The sequence below is a fragment of the Danio aesculapii genome, chromosome 5 (assembly GCF_903798145.1).
Source record: "Danio aesculapii chromosome 5, fDanAes4.1, whole genome shotgun sequence".
Lineage (NCBI taxonomy): Eukaryota > Metazoa > Chordata > Actinopteri > Cypriniformes > Danionidae > Danio > Danio aesculapii.
In genome coordinates, this window is record NC_079439.1 from 56,822,250 (window position 1) to 56,847,226 (window position 24,977).

At 38.1% G+C, this 24,977-nt stretch overlaps 1 protein-coding gene across 2 annotated transcripts in view; it reads right to left on the reverse strand.

The window, feature by feature from the left end:
- Positions 1–24,977, reverse strand: part of LOC130229634 (long-chain-fatty-acid--CoA ligase ACSBG2-like) — a 136,517-nt gene that overhangs the window by 88,418 nt on the left and 23,122 nt on the right. For both annotated transcript variants that reach the window (XM_056458532.1, XM_056458531.1), the window contains exons 3-5: positions 13,067–13,344; positions 3,981–4,069; positions 3,750–3,870 (exon numbers count right to left, since the gene is read on the reverse strand). In XM_056458532.1, coding sequence (XP_056314507.1) covers positions 3,750–3,870; positions 3,981–4,069; positions 13,067–13,344 — 488 coding nt within the window. The remainder of the gene's footprint in view (positions 1–3,749; positions 3,871–3,980; positions 4,070–13,066; positions 13,345–24,977) is intronic.

Sequence of the window (24,977 nt, forward strand, 5' to 3'; positions counted from 1 at the left end):
AACCTCCACTGAGTTTGGCGAAGGTTAAATTACAGTGTTTTTTAGTTGTTGTTTTTTTTTTCAAGTTGGGCTCGGTCCTTAAGTTCCAGTGAAAAGAAAACTCAAAGCTTCAGCATTTCAAAATATTTTGGACATGCTTCCAACTTAGGGGAAACTATTGAGAAGGGTCTGGCTAAAGAATAAGTGCAATTGCACATGCACTCTGCTCCCCTGTTGAACACAAAAAAAGATATTTTGAAAAAAGCTGCAAACCTGTAACTATTAGTTATGGGTCGTTCTTGAACGATTTGTTCATTTTGAATGAATCTTCAATATGACTACGAGTCCTCTCAGGGAGTGATTCGTTCACCCGCGTGTGTGCACATTTGTGCAGGTATATCGTTCATTTTTCAAGTCTTTTGAGTCGTTCATCACTAAAAGGCAGAGGCCAATCATATGCGTTTAGAGTCGGAAAGAGATTTAATCCATTCATCTCTCGAGTCCTCTATCGGGTTTGAGTCATTCATTCATCACGGGCCAATCATATGCGTTTAGAGGCGGAAAGAGATTTGATCCGTGTAACTATCGAGTCCTCCATCAGGTTTGAGTCATTTCTTACTTGACTTGACACTACAGCAGAATTGGGAGTAGAGGTTAGTAAATGGTTCCAAATCCTCTTTAAAGACGAGTGCATCATAATCATTATTTATTATAATATTATTATTACAATTATTATTATTATTATTATTATTATGTGCATTTCTGATCTTAAACTGTAGCTCCACTGTAGACTGCAACGAGAACCTCAGTCAGTAATACTTATGTAAAACTGAATTTTTGTTGCATCATGGATCATATTTTAGACTTTTCATAAAATCATCAAACAATGTGTACCTAAAAAGCATTTTCTCAGAAATAAAAAGGTCTGTCCTATTGTCACTAAGTTGTTGTTACTTTTTTTTCTTCTGGATATGTGGTTTTATTTATTTTTTTTTTACAAATAAATGGAACCATGCTTTAAAATATATATATTGTTTGTCTATTCACTGCCTTGCTTTCAGAAAACAAACACCAAGCTAGGCTGTATGATAAATTAATCAAATTTTACAATTACAAGTGATTTGTAATTTGATAATTTTTACCCCTATTTTTTGTTTAATAATGTTTTTCTATGCAGTCTTTATGTATTGATCTAATATTTCTAAAAAAAAAAAAGATTGCATTTACATTTACTCATTTAGCAGAAGCTTTTATCCTGCGACCAACAAGTAATGACAAAAGAAGCACTTCAAATCATCAGAAAGAAGAAACAGACTAGGGATATCAAAGGTTCAGGAGCTTATTTTTTTTAAAATGCTAACAAACCTTAAGCCAAGTCCAACAAGTAAAGCCACAGAGTGTTGTTTTAAGCATATTTAATTCTAATTATTTTTTAAAAAGCCAAGCTTGTTGTGCACTGTTGTTTTAATATTCTAAAGTTAAGTCGTTAAGCTCATTAGGCTCTGTGGCTTTTGTATTATTTGTTAAATTATTTTTCACTTAAATTGCTGTTTCATAAAAAACAAAATCTATTGGAAAGAGTTGCCCTATTTGATATAAAGCTTTTATGACACAAACGTGTTATATAATTTAAAGCGTACTTGTTTTTATTTATTAAAAAGCCTAGCTTGATGTAAACTATTTGTTTTTCTTTTGTTTGTTTTTATCATTGTGATTTAAAGTAATCTGTTTTGTTATAAAGCTTTTCTTGTAAAAAATAAAACAATAAAACAATAAAAACAATTAAACAGTGCTTATGCTTCTAATGCAGCATCCTATGTTACAAAACGGTTCACAAAGACAATTTGATTTATTAAATAACTAATCTCTTATGCTTAAGCCTAGCCAATCATATGCATTTAGAGCCGGAAAAAGATTTGATCCTTTCATTTCTCGAGTCCTCGGTTGAGTCGTTCAACACGTGAAAAGCAGAAGCCAATCATATGCATTTAGAGCCGGAAATGGATTTGATCCGTTCATTTCACGAGTCCTTGGTCTAAGTCATTCATCACATGAAAGACAAGCCAATCGTATGCATTTAGAGCCGGAAAGAGGATTGATTCATTCATTTTTCAATTCCTCGGCATTGACTCATGTCTCTTTACATGCTGTCACATCATGAACGAACGATTCAAAAACCAGAAGACTCGAAAGGTGAGCTAATCATGGCTCCTTTCGGCTCAGACTGTGTGCTTTGGTTGGGATTATGTGTGACGTGAATGAACCACTGAAATTTGAAGACATGAAGAGGTGAGCTGAGCAAAGAGACAAAAATATCTTCCTAGACAAAAGACGACCAGGTAAACAATGAATGATTATTTTCTCTTACTTATAGCATTCTATTTATGACTTGTGTGATCAACCGTAATGAACAAAATGACTCGAAAAAAGATCTCAGACTCAAAAAAGAATCTGAGTCAGTAAACTGATCTGAACTTCCCATCACTAGTAACCATTGATTTCATTGTATTTGTTTTTCTACTATGAAAGCCAGTGCTTATCGTTTTTCAGCTTTAATTAAAATTGTTAATGAGACATCCAGACTCATCCAAGATGCCCCAGTAGTGAGGAGTAAATGAATTACTGACATTCTGACAAATCCCCTGTATCTGCTGTCTAACCCCCGACTCACATTCTTCTGCTAAGTGCTTGTGCCGCTGTTAGGAAGATGAGTTGTGAGTTCAAGTGTCATCTCCCACACTTTTGTGTACCTGTCATCTGCCCCCTTCCACTTTTCTGAGGAACCTGATGTGCTGTTTGCTTGTATTCTGTATTTTTCCAGATAATCTGCCAGCTCACTTTGCATTTGATTGTGCTGTCATCTAAAGCGGCCCTACATCGGTGCAATATTACATCCCGACAGGATATGTTACAGGTCTGCATTGGCTTTGTCACACAGGGGGCCATTGCAACCATTGCAACCATTGCAAATGATTATGGGGGCAGGGGAAGGTATCATATGCTGCTCTTACAAGGAAACTCAGATGTGACTGTGGAGTTTGCCAAATATCTGCCCAGGTTATGGCCGTGTTAATGATGTCTGGCCAGTGGGTTCATGCACCTTGCTTGACCTGGGCAACAGCCTTTATGAAATAGCGGTCCTGTTCCACTCGGGAGACCCCTTCTACCACCAAAACCTGCTCCCTTGTGGCTTTGGACCAAAACTTCCCAATATCTCCTTCTGCTGAAACCTGTCAATGACTTGGTTGACCTCTTGCTGGGCCCTCTATTTGCACCCAGTGCAGATGGTCACCTCTGTGCTTCTGACTACTTTGTTTCTCGACTCTTATCCTGCTTGTAACCATGGCCGATGGACTTCAGAGGAAACTGCAGTGCGTTACTGCCATAAAGGCCCATGTCTGAGAAACAGCATGAGAGTCCCAACCACTTTCCAATATAGGTGTTGGACATAGTGTCCACTTTCTGTCCTGGCATGATGGTATTTTGCACACTTTCAGAGGCCACATCACACGCTGGAAAAGTGTAAATTTAATTTTTTTCAATTTTCCAGGAAGCTGACTTCTGTCAGTTTTCTCCAGCCCTCCAGCTCTCTTAGCTGCTTCTGCACAACCTTTTCCATCTGACTGTTGGAGAGCTCTGATGTATACTCTCATCTAATAATTACTAATCTAATTTATTTATTGAAACTCTTTCATGAAATAAGATATATAATCATTTGATAAAAGCATCTACTCAGCGAATGTATAACATACTATTAATTTCTGAAATACCTGTAGGATTTTGGTCAGTTGTTTGTTGTTTTCGACAACCAGAACATTGGCTTTACAGTCGTCAGCAACATATTGGCAAGCCTCTGGGGAGTTGGTAGTATAGATTCCAGTGGACAATCCTCTGTGAGAAAACACACATTATCAGTACCATTTCACAATCTTTCATCTTCCTTATTCTTCAAATTTTGCATCACTGCTTTTTAACATATTTAAGTAATTATTTGTCAGTACCCTGCTAGGATGCATCCGACATCTGCTATAAACCATTCTGGAGAATTGAAGCCCAGAATTCCAACACTGTGAAATCGCTCCAGACCAAGCTAAAGCACACAAAGTACAAAATGCCTGAATTTTCAAAAGCAACTCATTGCCTAAATATGACACAACAATAAAACTAAAAGTAATGATTAAAAAATAATTGATACTTTAATAAGCCAATAGATTGAACATTTGACATGATAAAGGAACTGTCATTCAAACAAACCAACAAAAACAAATATACTATATATTCAAAATATTTTTTAAGCATATTGTGTAATTTTGAAAACACAAGTACTGTAAGCATGCTATTTGAGGATGCATCAGAAAAGAATGACATTTTTTCAATCATTTGACAGGGAAACCAGTGTTTGGAGTGTTTTGGTATTAGACATCATTTATTGATCATTTGTTTCTAGATACGGTAAGGATTTAGTGGCAGTGGTACAAATATTTTGCAGAAAATGGCATCCGTAGTGATGCTGCCACTGTCCATTGGACACAGGGTTTGGTTTATTTCCAAACCTGGGGTTACAATGGAGGAGGCTTTGCTTGTGGTAGGTGAACAGGTTGGATATGACAACATAGCTTATGCATCTCAAATGAATAAAGCTACTCCTGTTTTTTTTAAGAGGCTTTTGTCTATACTCTGATTGAGAATGGGGTGTTCATCAACAACATGTTTGTTCAAGTTTCACCTCTATCGGTGTCTTCAACTAGAGTGGTTATTTCAGGAGTTCCACCATTTATTCCAAATGAATTGATTGAACAAGAATTGTGTAGGTTTGGTAAACTTGCAAGTGGTTTTAAAACGGTGACACTTGAATGTAGAGATGCCCGGTTAAAACATATAATTTCGCTAAGGCGGCACATTTTTATGTTTTTGGAATCTCCGACACAGTCTTTGGATGTTTCTTTAAAGATAAAGCATGGAGGGGGATATTATACGGTGCATGCTAGCTCAGGGACTATATAATGCTTTGAATGTGGAGATGTGAGACATAAAGGTATTACTTATCCTCATAGGGAGCTGTGATGGCCTGTCATATGGCCACACAAGACCAAGGGTAACACACACACACACACACACACACACATTCGTTCATACATACACACACACGTTCGCTCAGACACACACACACTCACACACACACATACACACGCACACACACACACACACACACACACATTCGTTCATACATACACATGCACATTTGCTCAGACACACACACACACACACACACCCACATTCGTTCATACATACACACGCACATTCGCTCTCACACACACACACACACACACATACATCCGTTCACAAACATACACCCACATTCGCTCAGACCCAAACAACACTCTCATGCTCCTTCATTAACCGACATATACGCACACCTTGCTTAGAACTACACACATACAGACAGGCATCGTATCCATAAGCACTTTAGGTAATAGAGACTGACAACTTTCCTTTGTTTCATATCTTTATTTATAAAATAAGTTCTGAATATTACATGTCACAATTTGTTTTGGTACGTTGTTTACTGGTTTGAAGTGCACACAATCTAGTTTACATTTGTACTGTTTCTGTTATCTTATGGTTTTTTCTGTTGAGTTAAAGTTGCTGGAGGGTGCAGTGGAGGATGACTGGTGATGCTGTGGTCTGCTGGATCAGTCGCCATGTTTACTGGCAAAGGGCTGATTCGCGTGTGCGTCAAAGATTTATGTCCGGGTGATCCCGCGTGGCGGAACCAATGCGACGTAGTGATAAGGGGGGAAGTTAACTTGGAATGTCCTGTATATTATTTGTTTTGTTTAATTTAAATGACTTGTTTATTTTGAGTAATTAGGTCTTATACTTTGTAAGTGTCTTATTTAGAATTGGTTTGATTAGTAAATATTATATTTATAATTGTTGTTTTATTGTTTCCCCTATGTTGTTTAAGTGGATCCACCGTTTGTGTATAAATACTCTGTAGTTGTTTCATTTGGGAGGTCAGTTTGGTTGTGGTCAGACTTCCTAAATTTCTGTTATATTTTTGTTTGGTTGGCCTCAATTTGTTTTCCAACTAGTATTTATGTTGGAATATTATTTTGTTTAAGTTAAATAAATATTTTTTGGCCTTAATTTTCCTGTGTCCTCATGCCTGACCACTGGGCTATCTCACAGGAGCATGTAGAGCATGTGGAGAGATCTGATGAATAAATTAATAAAGGCGATAGACAAGAAGCTGTAGCATCAAGCAGCAGTTGTACTACACAGAATGGACAGACATCTAACATTGCTAATGAGAAAGAAGTTCACAACGGAAAGAGTGTTGAACTTTCAGAGCAGATGACTTCGGCTGACAATGATAAGGTGAGCCCAAAATGTGCTGAAAAATAGGAGTGAGAAGGAATGTTAGTGATGATGCTGGTAAAGTTGTGCCAGACATGCAGGAGACTGTGGTTGATAACAAAAGGAAAACCATGTTAATCGATATTCAAAACAATGCAGAATATGATGCAGATGAATTAGAACAGATTGAGTCAGGTGGAGAAGGGTTTGATGGGGCAGGTAGGTCGAGAGAGCTATATTCATTAGAGGAAATTGATGACTTTCTTGATGAAACTTTCGCAAGATGAAGCTTTCTGTGAAGGTTGAAGATTACTTTGATGACACAAAAAAAATTGTGTGAGTGCAGCTAGGCTAGACAGATTTTATGTGTCACAAGGGCTTAGATCCAAATTAATAGATATTTCCATTAGATCAGTGGGCTTCACAGATCATCATCTTATCACTGTGACTTTTCTGTTAAAGCAAGAAGTTAATAGATCTCAGTGGCATTTTAATAAAAAAAGACGACTTCACTTTTTTGTGAAGTTTTTTTGGGATAAATGGAAAGAAAAGAAGAGTACTTTTAAATCCTTAAATCAGTGGTGGGAGATTGGTAAGACTCAAATTAGAGTTTTTTTTGCCAACAGTATACCTCTTTTTCATCAGTTATGTTAAAACAAGCTATAGAAGTGGTTGAGTTGGAAATAAAAAGAATTGATGACGAAGAGACTGGGCACAATGATGAAGAGCTGCACACAAAAATAGTTAAGCTCCCTGTTATAGGAAAAAGTGAAAGGAGCACTTGTGAGGTCACGATACATACAATTAAAAGATATGGATGCTTCAAGTACTTTTTTCTTCAATTTGGAGAAAAAGTCTGCGAGAGATCAGTGTGTGACATGTCTTAAATGTCCAGATGGCTCTTTAACAACAGATGGTGAAGAGATGAGAAGATGTGCTATAGACTTTTATACTAAGCTATATGAAAAAGACCAATGCAATGAGCAATGCGTTCTGGAGCCTTTAGAAGAACTTCCTCAACTTACTGCTACAGAACAAGTTGACCTGGATACAGAATTGAGTTTTGAAGAACTTACTCCTGCCATTAATCAGCTGGCATCTGGACATTCACCTGGAATAGATGGTTTAACTATTAACTTTTATAAACATTTTTGGGAAGACATCGGACCTGAGCTACATGAGTTTTTAAAGAGCTCTTATAATGAACATGTACTACCTTCCTCATGTAGAAAAGCAGTAGTTTTGACGTTGTTGCCTAAAAAAGGACATTTAACTGAACTAGGAAATTGGAGACCTGTTGCTCTGTTATGTACAGATAACAAAGTGCTTTCAAGAGCCTTGTCTAAAAGGTTAAAGCCTTTTATAGGTTTAATTGTACACATGGAACAAACATCATTGTGTCCCAGATCTGACTATAACATATAACTTGTTTTTAATGAGAGATGTGATGGATGTATGTATGTATAGCTTATAATCAGAATGTTGGAATTTTATCATTAGATCAGGAGAAAGCCTTTGACAGAATAGACCATGAATTTTTGTTTTCCGTTCACAAGGCTTTTGGTTTTGGAGAGAAGTTTATAACATGGCTGAGTCTTCTTTATAATAATGCTTCTTGTATGGTTAAGATGGGAGGGGGCATTATTCATCTTACAACAGTAAGAAGGGGAACAAGACAAGGCCGTCTTATTTCTGGACAACTTTACTCATTATGTATTGAACCTCTTTTTTGTTAAGAGTGTATCTAGACCTACCTGTTTGTGAGTGTTGTTCTTGCGTGTCGACTTTATATTTCATCTCGGAGCACATGCTCTTTGTTTTGACAGTTCGCCATGTGCTCCACTGTCAGCATATCTTTTTCCCCGCATCCTTGTTATATTTGTTATTATCTTATTGATGATTATCATCACCTGTAGCTCCTTGATTTTCTCCTCTATTTAGTTCCCGCTTGCCTTCTTGTCTTTGTGGGACCACCTTGTGTGTTTCTCTAGCTCACTGGCTCTACATCCACATTTTGACCTGTCTTGTCTTGTTGATCACTTTGACTCCAAACATATTATTTTCGGTTTCGTTTCTCGCCCTCTCTGTTCCTCTCTCTTCTGTCCTGTCAGGCAATCCAATTGGTGTCAGATTGTTTGTGGCACTCGACCTCCACCACCTGCTGCTGCCCGCTCACCGAGATCTGCTCGTCCTGCTCGTGGCTAACCAAACACAATCCTCATCTTGATTGATCAGCTAGTTCCGTGTTATCTTGGAGTCTGTCTTGTCTTCCTTTGTGTCTTGGTCCTTCCCCGTGTTCTGGTTCTGTTTCTCATGTGTTGCAGGTTGAAGCTGTAGATCTCTCCGGAGTCCCGTCGGAATACCACGATCTGTGTCGGGTCTTCAGCAATCACGGGCCACTTACTCACCCCCCCACCAACCATATGACTGTTCCATTGAGCTCCTCCCAGGCTCTTCTCTGCCCAGGGGTCCGTTGTATTCCCTTTCACCTCCTGAAAGAGAGGCCATGGACAGGTACATTCAAGAGTCATTAAAAGGCGATCTCATTCGCCCCTCTTCTTCTCCGGCTGGGGCTGGGTTCTTTTTTATTAAAAAGAAGGATGGCTCTCTGCGTCCTTGCATTGACTACAGAGGTCTCAATTACATCACTGTTAAGAATCCTCTGCCTTTGATGTCTTCTGCCTTTGATTTATTGCATGGAGCCAAGGTCTTTACTAAGTTGGACCTCCGTAACGCCTATCACTTGATCCGGCTATGTGAGGGGGATGAGTGGAAGACAGCATTTAACACACCCACGGGACACAATGAATACCGTGTCCTACCTTTCGGGCTTACTAATGCTTCGGCAGTCTTCCAGGCAATGATGTGCTGAGAAACATGGTAAATAGATTTGTCTTTGTGTACCTTGATGATATCTTCATCTTTTCTCCTTTCAAACAGGTACACACTCAGCATGTTTGACAGGTGCTGCAGCGGCTGATGGAAAACCAGCTTTATGTCAAGGTGGAGAAGTCTGTTTCGTTCCAAGGGCATATTGTCTCGATGGAGGTCATCAAGGCTGATCCTGCTAAGGTAAGAGCCATGGCCAAGTGGCCAATCCCCAACTCTAGAAAGGCTCTGCAGCAGTTCTTGGGGTTCACCAACTTCTATAGGCGATTCATCCGAAACTTCAGCTTGGTTGCTGCACCCTTAACAGCTCTTACCTCTCCTAAGGTAGCGTTCACATTGAACAGTCGTGCTCAGGAGGCCTTTGATGTTATTAAGTCTCGTTTCATCATTGCTCCTGCCCTTTCTCCTCCAGATCCTAAATGGCAGTTTATTGTTGAGGTGGATGCCTCAGAAGTGGGGGTAGGTGCGGTCCTGTCTCAACGGTCCTCTAGGGATGGGAAGGTGCATCCTTGTGCCTTCTTCTCCCACCGCCTGAGCCCAGCCAAACGAAACTATGACATAGGTAACAGAGAGTTGCTGGCTGTCAGACTGGCTCTTGGCGAATGGCGCCAATGGTTAGAAGGAGCAGCATACCCATTCTTGGTCTGGACGGATCATAAAAATTTTGAATATATCCATTCAGCCAAAAGATTGAATTCTCGTCAGGCTCGCTGGGCAATCTTCTTTGGTCGATTTACCTTTTCCTGCTTGTACCGGCCTGGATCCAAGAACGTCAAACCTGATGCACTCTTCCGGCTGTTTAACGTCCCTGGAGAGGATGTTACCCCAGAAGCCATCCTCCCGAGGGGGGTGGTGGTGGGGTCTTTCTCTTGGGATGTCGAGCAGCGGGTGAGGGAGGCTGGTCGAGGAGGGGAAACACCGGAGGGGTGCCAGGGGGTCACCTGTTTGTGCCAATTCGGTTAAGACCGGAAGTCTTCCAGTGGGGTCATGAATCCAGAGTAGCCTGTCACCCAGGATTCCGGAGGTCACTGGCTACCATTTAACAGTGATTTTGGTGGCCGTCTATGGCCCAAGACACCAAGCAGTTTGTGTTGGCTTGTGCAGTATGTGCCCAGAATAAGACATCTAATCAGCCGCCCATTGGTCTGTTACAACCCCTCCCCATTCCCTCTCGCCCCTGGTCACACATGGTGCTTGATTTAGTCTCTGGCTTACCTCCATCCAGAGGTAACACTATTGTTTTGATGGTGGTGGACCGCTTCTCCAAGGTGGCCCATTTTATCCCCTTACCCAAACTTCCATCCACCAAAAAGACTGCTCAGGTAGTGATTGACCATGTCTTTCAGATCCATGGTCTTCCGGTGGATGTGGTCTCTTACAGAGGGCCTCAATTTGTCTCTCAGATTTGGAAATAGTTCTGCAGACAGATCTGTGCCTCCACAAGTCTGTCTTCAGGTTTTCACCACTAGACCAATGGGCAGCCTGAGCAAGCAAACCAGGATCTTGAGAGAACTCTCCATTGCCTGATGTCACAGAATCCGGGTTTCTTGAGTCAGCAGCTGTCCTGGGTCGAATATGTCCATAATTCCTTGCCAGTAGCTTCAACAGGTATGTCCCCCTTTCAGTGTTCTGTGGGTTATCAACCCCCTTTATTCCCTGCTCACTTTAATGTTATTTAGGAAAGCATTTGACTGGTTTAAGTTTACCATCGTCTATAAATGAATCACCTTTAGTTGTTTCTGCTTATGCTGATGATATAAATATATTTACCACAAACGACAAAGACGTACTTGAAACTGTTAAAGCTTTAAATGTGTATGAAAAGGCCTCTTCAAGGGGGGGGGGGGGGGGGGGTGTTGGGGCACAGAACAATTTCAGGAAAAAAATGGGAAGGGCTAATGGAGAAGGTATCTGTAAAATTTGCTGAATGGAAATTGATCCCTCATATGTTGTTTCCGGGACGGGGTTTAGTAGCAAATCATTTGGTTGCTTCGATGTTTTGGCTTAAAGTTATGGTATTAAACAGGTTTTGTTTGCAAAGGTGCAGAAATAAATTCTTTTTTTTTTTGGTCAGGGCATCACTGGATTAGGGAGGTCAGCTTTCAGATTAAAAACAGGAATAGTTTGAGATGGCATGAAACTGTGAAATTGCTAACCCTGAAAAAGTACATGTTACTGGTCTAACATCTTTTTATGATTCAGTATTGCAGGCGTGGCAAGTTTTAAAAAGTGTTAAGAGATCCTAAAACTTTTTCAGGAATGTGGATCTTTGAGGAGCCACTTTTTTAATAATAATTTTTTGAGTGCAAAGTCTTTAAATTCTGCTAGTATTCGTTTGGCATTGACAGAGGCAGGCTGTACAAAGTTGTATCATTTACTAAAAGTAATCAGCCTTCTATTACCGTTCTGAGCCAATTGGTGAAAATAAGATCAGAAAGACTAATGAAAAGAAATGTTGTTGAAGTGTATGAATCTTTGCCAAACCCAATAAGATATTTATTAAGGATAATGATCTGATTAATCAGTGGGAAGATGGGTGTGAATATGTTTTTCCTGTTTTAGATATTTCAGAGACTGTGAATGATCATTTTCTGTCACCTGTGGACATGTCTTTTGTTTCTTTTGAAGAGTTGGGCAAGAAAGAAGCATATTTGATATGTGTGAAAGTAATTCATAGTAAATAGTTTAAGGGCATGAAGGAATCAAAATGGTATGATCAATTTAGTCTGGAATATTCAGTAAAAGGAAGATGGAGATCTTTGCATAAAATGCCAATAGATAAAAGGATGAGGGATCTTCAGTGGAGAATAATTCATGGGGCTTTAGCAACCAATAAACATGTTGCACATTTTAATTCTAATAAAGAAACGGAATGCTTTTTTTTATCAAACGAAACATTGATGCATTTGTTCTGTGGGTGTAATAGACTGAAAGTGTTATTTGATCTTTTGAAACTTTGGGTTTTGAAATGGGGAGAATGTTTTTCGTTTCCTATGTTCATTCTTAGTCCAAAATGTTCTGTCAAGAAAAAACTAAAACATGTCTTGTTGAATTTTGTTTTTGGAGTGTCTAAACTTTCCATATTAAGTTCAAGTAAAAACAAAATTCAGAAAAATGGTTTAAAAGAGGTTTTTAATGTTTTTTTTTCGGGAATGTTGGCAGCTCGACTCAAAATTGAGTATTACAAATTAACAAATACATCTTTTGTGAATAAATGGTCTGTTGAAAGTGGTCTGTGTATTGTGGATGAAGTGATGGAGAGTTGGTTTTATCTTTCTAATGTTTTGAATAATGTATAACGATTGTATTTATATTGTTGAAAAAGTGATCTTTTTGGAATAAAAGTATGTTATCAATCAATCTCCCTTTCACTCACTTTGTTGGCATGACAAATGTTAGATATGTGTTGTCAAAGAAAAACAAAGAACAGCAAAGAAAAACAAAATTAAGACTTTGTAGTGGCCTATAGTCACAGTCCCTGAATTTAATTGAAATGTTGTGGCATGACCTTAAAAATGGTTCATGCAAGAAAACCCTCCAATGCGGTTGAATAACAACAATTCTGCAAAGATGAGTTGGCCGAAATCCTTCCGTAATGCTGTAACTTACTCTTTGCAAGTTATCTAAAATGCTTGATAGCAGTTGTTGCAAATTAGGGTGGCCAAACTAATTAGTAGGTTTAGGGGACAAACATTTTTTACACAGGGCTATGTAGTCAACTATACTTTATCATAATAGTTGACTATAAAATACTTTTAAGTAAAGGTATGTAATCTGTATAAAGATATATAACTTAAAAATATAGGATTAAAAAATTAGCAAACAGATGAATCCATACCTTCATAAAGCTTTTCGCTGCTGCTCTGGAATGTTGGTAATATTCATTGTATGTCAGGGTAACCCATGTCCTGTCTTTCTTCACACGGAGGGCAGGATACTCTCCAAATTTCTGCACTGTGGCCATAAACATCTGATGGACTGTCATGGGAGGCTGAGAGCCCAATCCAGACCTGTCCATCCTCAGTTTGACAGCCTTGTCTCTGACTGTGCTCCACAGCTCCTGGGCTTCAGCCAGATGCACATCTCCAACCATCAATGGTATAGCCGCTTCCTCATCTTTATAATCACCACAACACAGACACACAGTAGACATAAATGCTTTTTAAAAGTGCTTCTCAAAGATGTTTCTGCATGTGCATTGAGTAAGATTAGCCCATATGAGCAGTTGCCTTCTCCTGACACACTCTCATAAAAGAACACTGAGAAACTAAGAGCTCTATGATCACCACAGCATAGTATTTTAAAAGTGTCTCTCAAAAGATGTTTTTGCATACACTTTTTGTAAGAGAAGCCCATGCGAGAAGTCACCCTTCTGCTCTGACAAAAGGACAGGGGAACTTATAACATGGCCAGATAACTAAATAGTATATAAATTAATAACCAGTAAGATTTCATATGTGTAATAGGTTCAAAAGGAGCCAAAGAATTACAGAAAGAGCTATTTAGGTATCTATTTTTGAGGCATTTGCGTGTTGTTGAATGCAAGGCAAATCTGCTATAGTTACATTTATAGATGGTGTTCTTTTTTGTAAAATACAAATTGTTTTATATATATAAAATTTTCTACAAAATGTTTCATGCCATATATATATATTCATTCATTAATTCTATTTCTTTTCGGCTTAGTCCCTTTATTAATCTGGGGTTGCCACAGCAGAATGAACTGCCAACTTATTCAGCATTTGTTTTATGGAGTGGATGCCCTTCCTGCTGCAACCCATCACTGGGAAACACATACACAAACCCACGCAAATGCAGGGAGAACATGCAAACTCCACACAGAAATGGCAACTGACACAGCCGAGGCTCGAACCAGCGACCTTCTTGCTGTGAGGCAACAGCACTACCTATACAACAGTTCTGTCTGGTTCTTGAATCTGATTAGATGATAGCCGTGCAATATTTAGCCAGTAACATCACACAAAGGCCTCTTCACCTTTGTGTATTACTCCGCCCACAAACAGTCAGCAACAAGCGGAGAGAAACTCTACCTTTGAGGCTTTTTTAGTTTGCTACTATACTGTTTATTTATAAGGATAGTGCCTATTTTAAAATATTTAAAATTTCTGAGAGAGCTCATCGGCGGCCATTAGCCTGCCATAGTGTAGACCAAGGACAGTTGATGTTTTCTATCCACAAGATGGTGACAGAACCGCATAATAAGCCCTTACGCTTAGAAGATTATAACAGTCTGATTTCTAACTACAGATGATCAAATCATTATTAAACTGGTAAGCATATTGCCAACACTCCCGTTTTTCCTGGGAGTATCTCGTATTTCAGACCAATCTCACGCAACCATCCCATTTTTTAATTTCTTCCGGAAAACTCTGTAACACACCCCCCCCCCCCCCCCCCCCTTTCGGTACAGTCTGTAAACACACCCAGGTCACCAACATTGGTACAGTACCTGCCCAAAACCCGCTGTGATATTCTAAGTCGAGCTCTCTCTTTTGTATGTTGTAGTGCTGTATTTATACCGATTTGCTCACATATCAGGAATGTGTGTTGTGTTGGCAGAAAGAAATAAGCCTTATCGCAAACACAACCAGAGAACACAACCTTTTCCTTATTGCAAACACAACTGCAGTCTGGTAGTGAATGCGTTGCTTTTTTTGGGGTTAATTATTGTGATATCCCGATTGCAACAGAGAAATACTGTAGACTGGAACACTGTAAGAAGAAATCTCTGTAGATGGATGGCATTTCATGTCACATTCAGCCTTATAATCTTAAACTGTGAGCAAAAACTGCTGTTTTGCCATCACTTTGGACATTACGCTATAGAGAGTCATTCCAACACTAGCTCTAAAGTGACGTTGTGAATTAGTAATGGCTTCTGCTGTTTTGACGTCAGCTGCAGATGTGAATGAATGGCGGAAGAAAGTAGTTCCTAATAAAGAAAGGTTTTTAGACTATCAGTGTTTGATTTTCTTATTTATATACGCGACTGTGCCATCGAACTGTCGTATAAATGCAATATCACACTCATAGCAGTGCGATATGGCTGTATATCAGCACTGGTGGGTCTCGTGCCTTGTGCCAATGCACGCCTCCCACCAATGCTGATAAACAGCCATATAGCACTGCTACGAGTGTGATTTTGCTCATATATATATATATATATATATATATATATATATATATATATATATATATGTATATATATATATATATATATATATATATATATATATATATATATATATATATATATATATATATATAATTGACCCTTCGTTAATCCCTGCCCTCCTACTGTTACTGTTGTTACGCCTGTCAAACTTTCGTGCCTGGCATGTCTTTTTTGGTGTACAAGTAAGATATTAGAGAAAGCCAGAAAAAAAAGAACTGTAGTATGCATTAGAGGGTGTAACGTACAGTCTGTTGGTAAAATTCCATTTGTTACCTCACTTGTCTATCTGGGTTCAGTCTACAGGACAGTTACAATCACCCGGTGCCAGGGAGTCTGCGGTGAGAATCCCTGGGTGACACCTTTATTTTAACGGGACAGTTAGCAGACTGTTTCAGCTCTCTCTGTTTGGGCTTCAAAGGAACACGGCAGATAAGAAAAAGGTGGGAAAAGCCCCTCTTCACCATTTCTGCCCACACAAAGACATTCCAAAGAAAAAAACCCTCTATCCTGACACACACATGCACCTACACACAAAGACACACACACACACACACCTTTGAAACGGACCCAGAAATCTCAAAATCCAACCCAAAGTAAATGTTATGTGTTTGTAAACTTTTGTATTTTATCCCTGACTTTCTTCTTTTATTTATATATACCTGTATATAGCCTTTTCAAGACACTAGACAAACTAAGAATGCCTGAATTATGTTTATGTACTTCTAAAAGTGTCATGTCTGGTATCATTCTGTTCCGTACATAATCCTACAGCTCATGATCTAGGAGACATGATCATAATTTATACGGCTTACATTCTTTAATGCTCCGAGTTAATGTCGCTTCATATGTTTCGGGAGGACTCTCATTATGTATATCAGCGGTCCAGAGACAAATAAAATCTCCTGCTCAAAACTTTGCCATGAAACCATTGGTCAGTCAGTAGAAAATTGGGGTTGACATGACCCATAGTTAAAACCCATCTACGTCCAAAGATCTGGGCAGAAAGGTCCCGAAATAAAGGTTTCCAGAAGTGCCCGATGGCAGTGGCAGACCGCGCTTCTGTACCCACGTGACTCGCCTGAGTCCACGCTTTCTTATTTTCCGGAAAATTAAACTCAGTTTAAAGTTTGCATCTCGCGAATCCTCCGATCTGCGTCGCAAGCTACACCCATCAAGAAAGGACTTCTTATAAGGACTCCATCTTCCAATGCATTAGAGAAACTCGCACAAAGAGAGAAAGACCCACTAAATCGAGGTATTTCGTTATGCGTTAAAGCTGTGCCCCTTATCAAACCAGAAAACCAGAAAAAACACTAAAAAGTGAAAATACAAATTTCATGAAGCTTGGTCTCCTAAACATCAGGTCACTAGCGCCTAAAGCACTTATCATAAATGAAATAATAACAGATAACCATCTTAATGCACTCTGTCTCACTGAAACCTGGCTGAAACAAAATGACTATATTAGTTTAAATGAAGCAACTCCTCCAGGATTCTTATATAAGCATGAGGCTCGTCAAACTGGTCGTGGTGGTGGAGTCGCGTCAATCTTTAATGATATTCTTAATGTTAATCAGAGAAACGGACTTATGTTTAGCTCCTTTGAAGTACTAGCGCTTAATGTTGTCCTTCCAAACACTATGCAAAAACCTATTTTATCTCTCGCTCTAATCACCATATATAGACCCCCAGGACCCTATATCAATTTTCTAAAAGAGTTTTCTGATTTTATCTCTGACTTACTAGTTAAAACTGATAAAATACTAATTGTAGGAGACTTTAACATCCACATAGATGACGCTAACGACACATTAGGGCTCGCGTTTATGGACTTGTTGGTCTCACTAGGAATAAAGCAAAATGTTATTGGTCCAACCCATCGCCTAAAGCATACACTAGATCTAATTCTGTCTTATGGAATTGAGGTCATTGAGGTAGACATTATACCACAAAGTGATGATATTACAGACCACTACCTCTTACTATATAAGCTGTGTTTACCTGAAATTAGCAGATCCGCTCCGATATATCGCCCTAGTAGAACTATTGTTCCATCCACTAAAGATGAATTTATAAATAACTTACCTAATCTTTCTCTACTTCGAATAGCACCCGCAAACACAAATGACCTTGATGTAGTAACCAGCAGCATGGATGCCATCTTTACTAGCACTCTAAATACTGTGGCACCCATCAAACTAAAAAAGGCTAGAGAAAATAAAACTACACCGTGGTATAATAGTCAAACCCGCACTCTCAAAACAGCAACCCGTGCCCTGGAACGTAAATGGAAAAAAACTAATTTAGAAGTCTTTAGAATTGCATACAAAGACAGTATGTCCAGCTATAGGAGGGCTTTAAAATCTGCCAGGGCTGAGCACCTCCGCAAACTGATAGAAAATAATCATAACAATCCTAGATTCTTATTTAACACCATTGCTAAATTAACAAATAATCGGTCATCTTTGGAACAAAACGTTCCACCGCAAATTAGTAGTGATGACTTCATGAATTTTTTCAGTGATAAAATAGAAGGCTTTAGACAGAAAATAGGAGATATTAAACTTTCTGCACCGCCTTATACTTCAGATCCAGTAAACACGTCTCTGAATCTAAATAACCTACAGTGATTTAAAATCATAGAACAGGAAGAGCTAGACAAATTTATAAATAGCTCTAAATCAGCTACGTGTATATTGGACCCAATTCCAACAAAGTTACTGAAAGAATTGCTACAGATGTTACTACTTCAATGTGTTCCTTTTGGCGCCATTCATACCGCGGCGACAGCGGTACTTGGTGCGCCAGCAGCTTTTGACCGCTGGGTGGCAGTTTAACCACAGATATTCAGCTTTGCCTTTCCACAACACTAAACAGACTTTTCTATGCGTACCTTATGTGATCAGATGTGTTCAATTAAAATATAATTTTGATTTAGTTTTCTTAGTAATAAACATGATCTTATGCTCGCTCAGCGCGCTTCAAGTTTTGCCGTTTTGTGCTGTGTGCTCGAGCGGAAAAGCGTGTTACTTCTGTTTCATTGTTCAGTCAAATGAAAGCACTTCTGTTGAGGTGACAGCGGGGTTTGGGTTGTCAATGTGAGTATTGCAAACTTTTAAAGATGGAGGAGAGTACTTGTGGTCGCTGTTTCAAGTTATCCAGAGTTGTATTTATAGATCTTGAATATCACAATATTATTAAAATTACAATTATAACATCGACAGCAACTCGACTCGCGCACACCAGCTGATTCAGTCGTTTTCTAGTGACATACAAAAGAGTGCAGGGCTTCTTTTTTTTGTCAACCATAAAAGGCAGAAAAATAAGTGTTAAATGGACAAACACGTCGAACCTCCAGAGCTGCGGTCATGTCACCCAGCCCATGAAATGCGGAGCCAGCTCCGGTGTCATCTACTGAACGCAAATGCCCAGCTAGTCCAGCCAGGTATGGCAGAGAGGCCTTTTCAAAAATGGCCAAATACAAAAGAGAAACTGATAAATAGTAGACGTTGATGAGAAATGGAGCAGCATATTTGGTAGTTGAGAACGCGCCGCTCTGTGATGTAGAGCTGGTTTCCGAGAAATGCAGGCGGCGGAGCAGGATACCCTCTTTGCCACGGTTGCGAAAAAGTATCTGCGTGCGCTACAGGCACACGTCTCAGTGCTGCTGGAAACTTTGTAATCTCAAATAAGTCTCCGCTTAAACCGAACAAAGTCAACATGTTAGTTTTTCTGGCAAAGAATTTAAAATATGAATAGAAAACAAAAGGAGGAGAGACGCAGTTTTTTTTCAACATCTGACTTATGTTGTTACAAGCCTAGGCTAATATTTTTGTTCTTCGTTACTATTAATATTATTATTGATTAGTATTTGTGAAGTTTCTAAAATGTAACGTTTACTGTTTCAAGCAGTTAAAGTTATTTCTATTTAACTAGCCTACATTATTATAGGCTGTATTGTGTTGTTTTATCAACGAAAGTTAAACAACAAACATGTTCGTTTGTACGGATATTTAGCATAATACTTTGGTCTTTTTTGATTTCTTATTGTTTTACATGAAATGTAAATTAACTTAGGTAGGCTACTTGGGTACAGGGGCGTAATTTGTTGGTAGTATACCGAGGAATGCTTAGACAGTGAATATTGTCATCATTATTTAAAAAAATTATAAATAAATAAATAAATAAATAAATAAATAAATAAATAAATAAATAAATAAAACACCTTACGGAAAGGATGAAATAAAGGAAAAGCATGCTCTTAATCATTCTTCATAATCTGATTCGTAGCTATACATGCAATAAACTTATATTGCGCCGACAAGAACAAGCTCTAAAAGGTAAAGTCTAAAGCCAGAGGAGTTATTGATATTAATGTTAGTTGTTAATATGATCGTAAACACTGCGTTGTATAATTAACGCCGTCATTGTGTCGTGTCTGCGATTTTTTTTTTTTTTCTCGTTGAAGAACAGAAAATTCATGTTATCGCCGTCTTCCCAGCCAGGTTTTCATGCACAGTTTCCGTTTTTGTTTCTTCTCAAACAATAAAGTTTCGCTATAGCAGGCCCGGCGGCAGGATATCATAAATGAGGGCGCAAGGGCGTAATCCCATTGCACTTGACGACTGAATTTGGTCCTTTCTTGTTCCTTTTATTTAGGCTATTTATTCATTCATTACCGATATAGTCCTACTTTTTATAGTAATAATAATGCAGTTTCGCTATTACCGATTTTATTAATGAAGGCAACGATACCGTTTACATTAATGCAGAAAGATCATGGTTTAAGCACCAAACAAGTGTTTTAAATTATGTTAGTCTCCTTATTTCTTTCCGTTTTATTTTAAATATTATAAATGTTTAAAGTTTTAGGTAAAGACGTCAAAATATGCCCACACATGCAAGCTAAACTAGATCATATCTGAGTCATCACGCTTTATTACCCAACCAAAATCAGCGAGGAAAAAATAAATGTTTTAAATTAAATTATATTTAAATGTTAAATTAAATTAAAAAAATGAATTTAAATTTTAAATGCCATTTAAAAATATTTGCTAAAATTAATGTGTTACTTAGTTACATTTTTAGGCATTAGCCAAACAGAAAGCCTGTCTACGGTAAATCCACACGCACTAAATAGCCTACCTTTTTCTTTTATAACACTGTAAACATAACTTCGCAGGTCGATCATCTTCAAACGCAAAAGGCATTTTTAAGTGTCCTAACTTGACTGCTGCTGTAGAATGGGATGTTTTTTTTACATAACTTTAAACGTGTGCTTTAGCTATGTCAAAATGAAAGCAATTTTTTTTAAGGGTTCTGCGTTTTGTCAATTGTATAGCTTAATAATAATAATAATAATAATAATAATAATAATAATAATAATAATAATAATAATGGATATAACAAATTATAATATTATAGTATAGACATTTTTACTAGGCTACTTTAATATTAATCCCTAACTGAAAAACTAATGTGAAAATGACTGGCAGCTGTGCTAAAATTAATATAATGGCAAATTTCTTCTGCGTTTTTTCCCTTTATAGCTCAATAGTTTTATTCAAAGAATTAGTTAAGCAAAACATGAAATAAATTAAGCTGCGTGTCTTCGTGATATCCACTAGTCCAGTTTTCTCCAGTGTGAGTTTAGAGTGCGCCTCTACCGCATGCGCATTTATGCCTGCACCAGATCAAAGCAGGTGTAAAGTCCAGCACAAAGCGCTGTTAGTTGTGCGTTCAACCAGCAATACCCGCTCCACTGTCTACAACACACAAATACTCGAACTCTTTATTTGTGGACTTACTTTTGATAATAGGCTATATCATTACCTTTATCCTGATTCTATTTTTATTTTTATTATTCTATTTTTTTTTTTTTTTATTTTCTTTGTGTTATATCCATAATTGTTTGCACTACTGCCCTTTTTGCACTGTCTTTGTCCGCAGTGACGCTGCACTGCTTTGGCAATACGAATGTACAGTTATTTGTCATGCCAATAAAGCACCTCAAATGTGAAAATAGCCTAGGCAACAAATAACAAATCGGAGTCTAATAATAAAATAAATGCCATTTTCATACATGTGTGGGTTTTGACAGTATGTGTTTAATTAAGCTATAAAGATTAGCCTATCAGATGAAATGCATAGTGAAATATTAAATAAATGTCTCATTTGCTGAATATTTAATTAATCTATATATTTAATATTTTTAAAATCACTTCGCTTTGGCCCAGAGAAAGAGGCGCGCGGCACCAGCGGACCTGTGCTTTCCCAAACAAAGACGTACAGTAACTTGCAGGTGAACTATGCATAGTTTTGGGGGGGAAAGAATATAGTGATGAGAGTTTCCCAAAACCCTTAGTTTCTCTGTCGAAGATCCATCATTTGAATCACTTCACTATTAACCCTGCTTTTATTTATTAAATGGTTCCCAACGCCGCATTTCTGTTGCGCGAAAAAAAGCTGCTGCAAATAAACATTTATTTTAGTTATGCCAATGACATTTTAATAGTTTCATTATAGTAGTTGCTGGTGTGCTTCATCTGCGTGATTTTGATTTGACATTCTTCCGCTAAACTTGCACTGTCTTGGCGTAAATGGGCTGTGAACTGTTGCTATTGAGGCAGAGGCATCAAGGTGTGAATAGGCTATAGTTCTCTCTTCAACTTTCAGGTTTGAGGTGGGGGAAGAAGTGGCAGAGGCAATTCAAATGTACCATCTCTAAATTAAAAAAGGCCACTTACGCGGCATCTGTGTGTAAATATTATTACCTTATTTTTATTTTATTACTATTATTTATTTATTCATTCATTCATTCGTCATTCATTTTCTTTTTGGCTTAGTCCCTTTATTAGTCTGTAATTGCCACAGCGGAATGAACCGTCAACTTATCAAGCATATGTTTTACGCAGAGGATGCCAGGAGGGCCAGCTGGGGCTTCGGGACGGAGTGAAAGGAGAGGCGGACTTTGCCCCGAGTCTGGGAAAGATGGCTTGCCGTCATTACACTAGTTTTCCGATGACACACGAGTTACATGCGCCAAACACATGAACAAATAAATTAATAAATAAGGGAAAGAAAACATCTAGCCTTATAGGCTGAGTTCTTTTTGATTTTAATCGCCGTTAAGTTTCCGTGGCTGTTGCATAAAATAATAAAATTGCATAAAATAATACAATTTTAATTTATAAGTGACTTTGCTGCGTCCCCCTTGATGTTTCAATAACGCATACTAATCTATACACCATATTTAAGACACTTAAAAAAGTCTACTTAACACTTTCCTTAAGATCACAGAATAATATGCAAAATCTAATTCCGGGGATGTTCTGGGGGCAGGGTTTGCATGCAGCTAGCCCGACAGTGAAAACGCGACATGATTTCGGCCTCACTGATGCCCATTAACACCTGACAGACAAGCTTTTGGTTATGAGAAGGGGGAAGGGGTCTCCACTCTTAAGTGTTTTTCACAAACATGAATACACAAAATCCAAAACTCCGACATAGGACGGATGGCGTAACAAAACCTATGCGTTTAAAAACGAAACCGCATTAAATATGGGGCCTTATGAAAATGAATGTTTCTATGCACAACAACTTCTGAACTGAACTAGGCTACCTGTTAGGGGTGGGCGATATGACCTAAAATTAATATCACGGTATTTTTCATCTTTTGAACGGTGATGGCATAATATCATGGTATTACTTTCAATAGCAAAATAATATACATCTCAAGGAAGAACGGACAAAAGAAAGTCTCACTTCTATCACTCTTTAAAAGTTTTGGTTTCGGTCATTGTAAATGCTGAGTCTCGTTATGAGCTGATCTTCATTTCTCTGTGTTGGTGGAAAAAAGCAGGCGAGTCAGCCGCACCAATTTATGAGCAGACAGAGCAGGATTCTCGCGATGACCACCAGCGCAATTCCGCTCTTTGTTATGAGCTGTAGTTTCAGTGTAAACTTAGTAAAGGTGAGTTTCTTTGGCAATGATGTGTACAGTGTTAGATTTTATATTTAGCGGACATTTGCGCTGAACACTTGGTGAATGCAACGCATCGAGATTCAGGCACCTTCTCCGAAAACACTCGATTGATCTCAGCTGGTGGATCAACATTTACCTCATGTCATGATCGCTGTCATCTGTGCCATTATTATTATTAAAACTTTAAGTGAGGTTTGCAAACCTGTGCACTTTTCACTCTTCAGCTGTTTGCATTTCCTGCAGTAACAAAAGCTCCCTGTTTATTATATTCATTATATTCAGACACACAAATGCTCCCAAATATATTATGAGGGCGCATAGATTAAATTTCGGGCGCTCATGCGACCAAAATGGTTGCAATTTCGAGCCCTGTAGTATAAGGACATGTATTCAGACCACAACTGATCGTTTGAAGAAAATTGAATGCCTTATTATTTAGAATTAGCTATTATTGATGTAAATGCAGCCGTTCAAGCCGCGCAAAATTGATTTATTACGGTATTGACGGTATTAGAAAATCCATGTCGTGGCGCAATGTCACACCGGTGATGACTATGACAATGGGTTAGTAATTACATTATAACTGGTTATGTTCAGGTCAATGAAATAATACCTTTAATAAATAAAATATGTTCGTAAGAACGTGGTGGGCCAGTGATTCCGTCGCTGTCATCAGTGGTTTAATGAGCTCAGGAGAATTCTGCTTTGCATTTTTCTATGCATTACTAACATCACTAAACCAGACATTTGTTTTATAAGTTAACCAAATATTCGCAGAGATTCAGCAGTTTTTTTTCTGACGCGTTTGCCAGTCAGTGAAAAAAAAGTAACCGTGGCCCTGTTTGCAGGTATTAATATTCGTTTTTTCGTCAATCTGATGCAACTTTTATTATTTATACAGGACGTTAAAATGCAATTAAAAGTTTAAAATCAATTAAACTCAATTTATAGAAAGGCTAGCCTATTTTATGCATTAAATATAACTAATTTCCTTTATTTCTGATTAGACCATGCATTTTAGACTATTTTACAATTGTAATATGTGCATATGATTTTTTAAAATAACATTCGTTTAACAAATATTTTAGCACATCGAAAGTAATTAAGTGACCTGTTTTTTTTTTTTATTAAAACCTTTATGCAAAAGGATCAGAGGATAAATTATTGTAGGATAAACGTATATGGAAAAACACCAATTGACGGGCTCTGCTTTCGGTTTTAAAAGAATCAAGCAGCTTTAAAAAATATAATTTGCTGAAGAGAAATTACAGGAAAAAAAGAAAGAAAAAGATTAAATATATAGTGACTGTTAAAAGAACATTTCTCTTTAATATATTCTTTCGAAACATCAGCTAAGATTATGATGAATGACGGAGTTTCTCTATTGCCTGCTTCAGCAGTTGTCCCGGTCCCGCAGGTTATGAACGAGGAGGCGGAGAGAATGCGCTGTTTAGTTTCGGCTTGATATATTTAAATAAAAACTAACACCGAACTGCTTTATAGCTCAAAAAGTTAAACTAAAATGCACAACTCTTGTTGGTTGCACCCGCGGGATGCACAATGAACCTA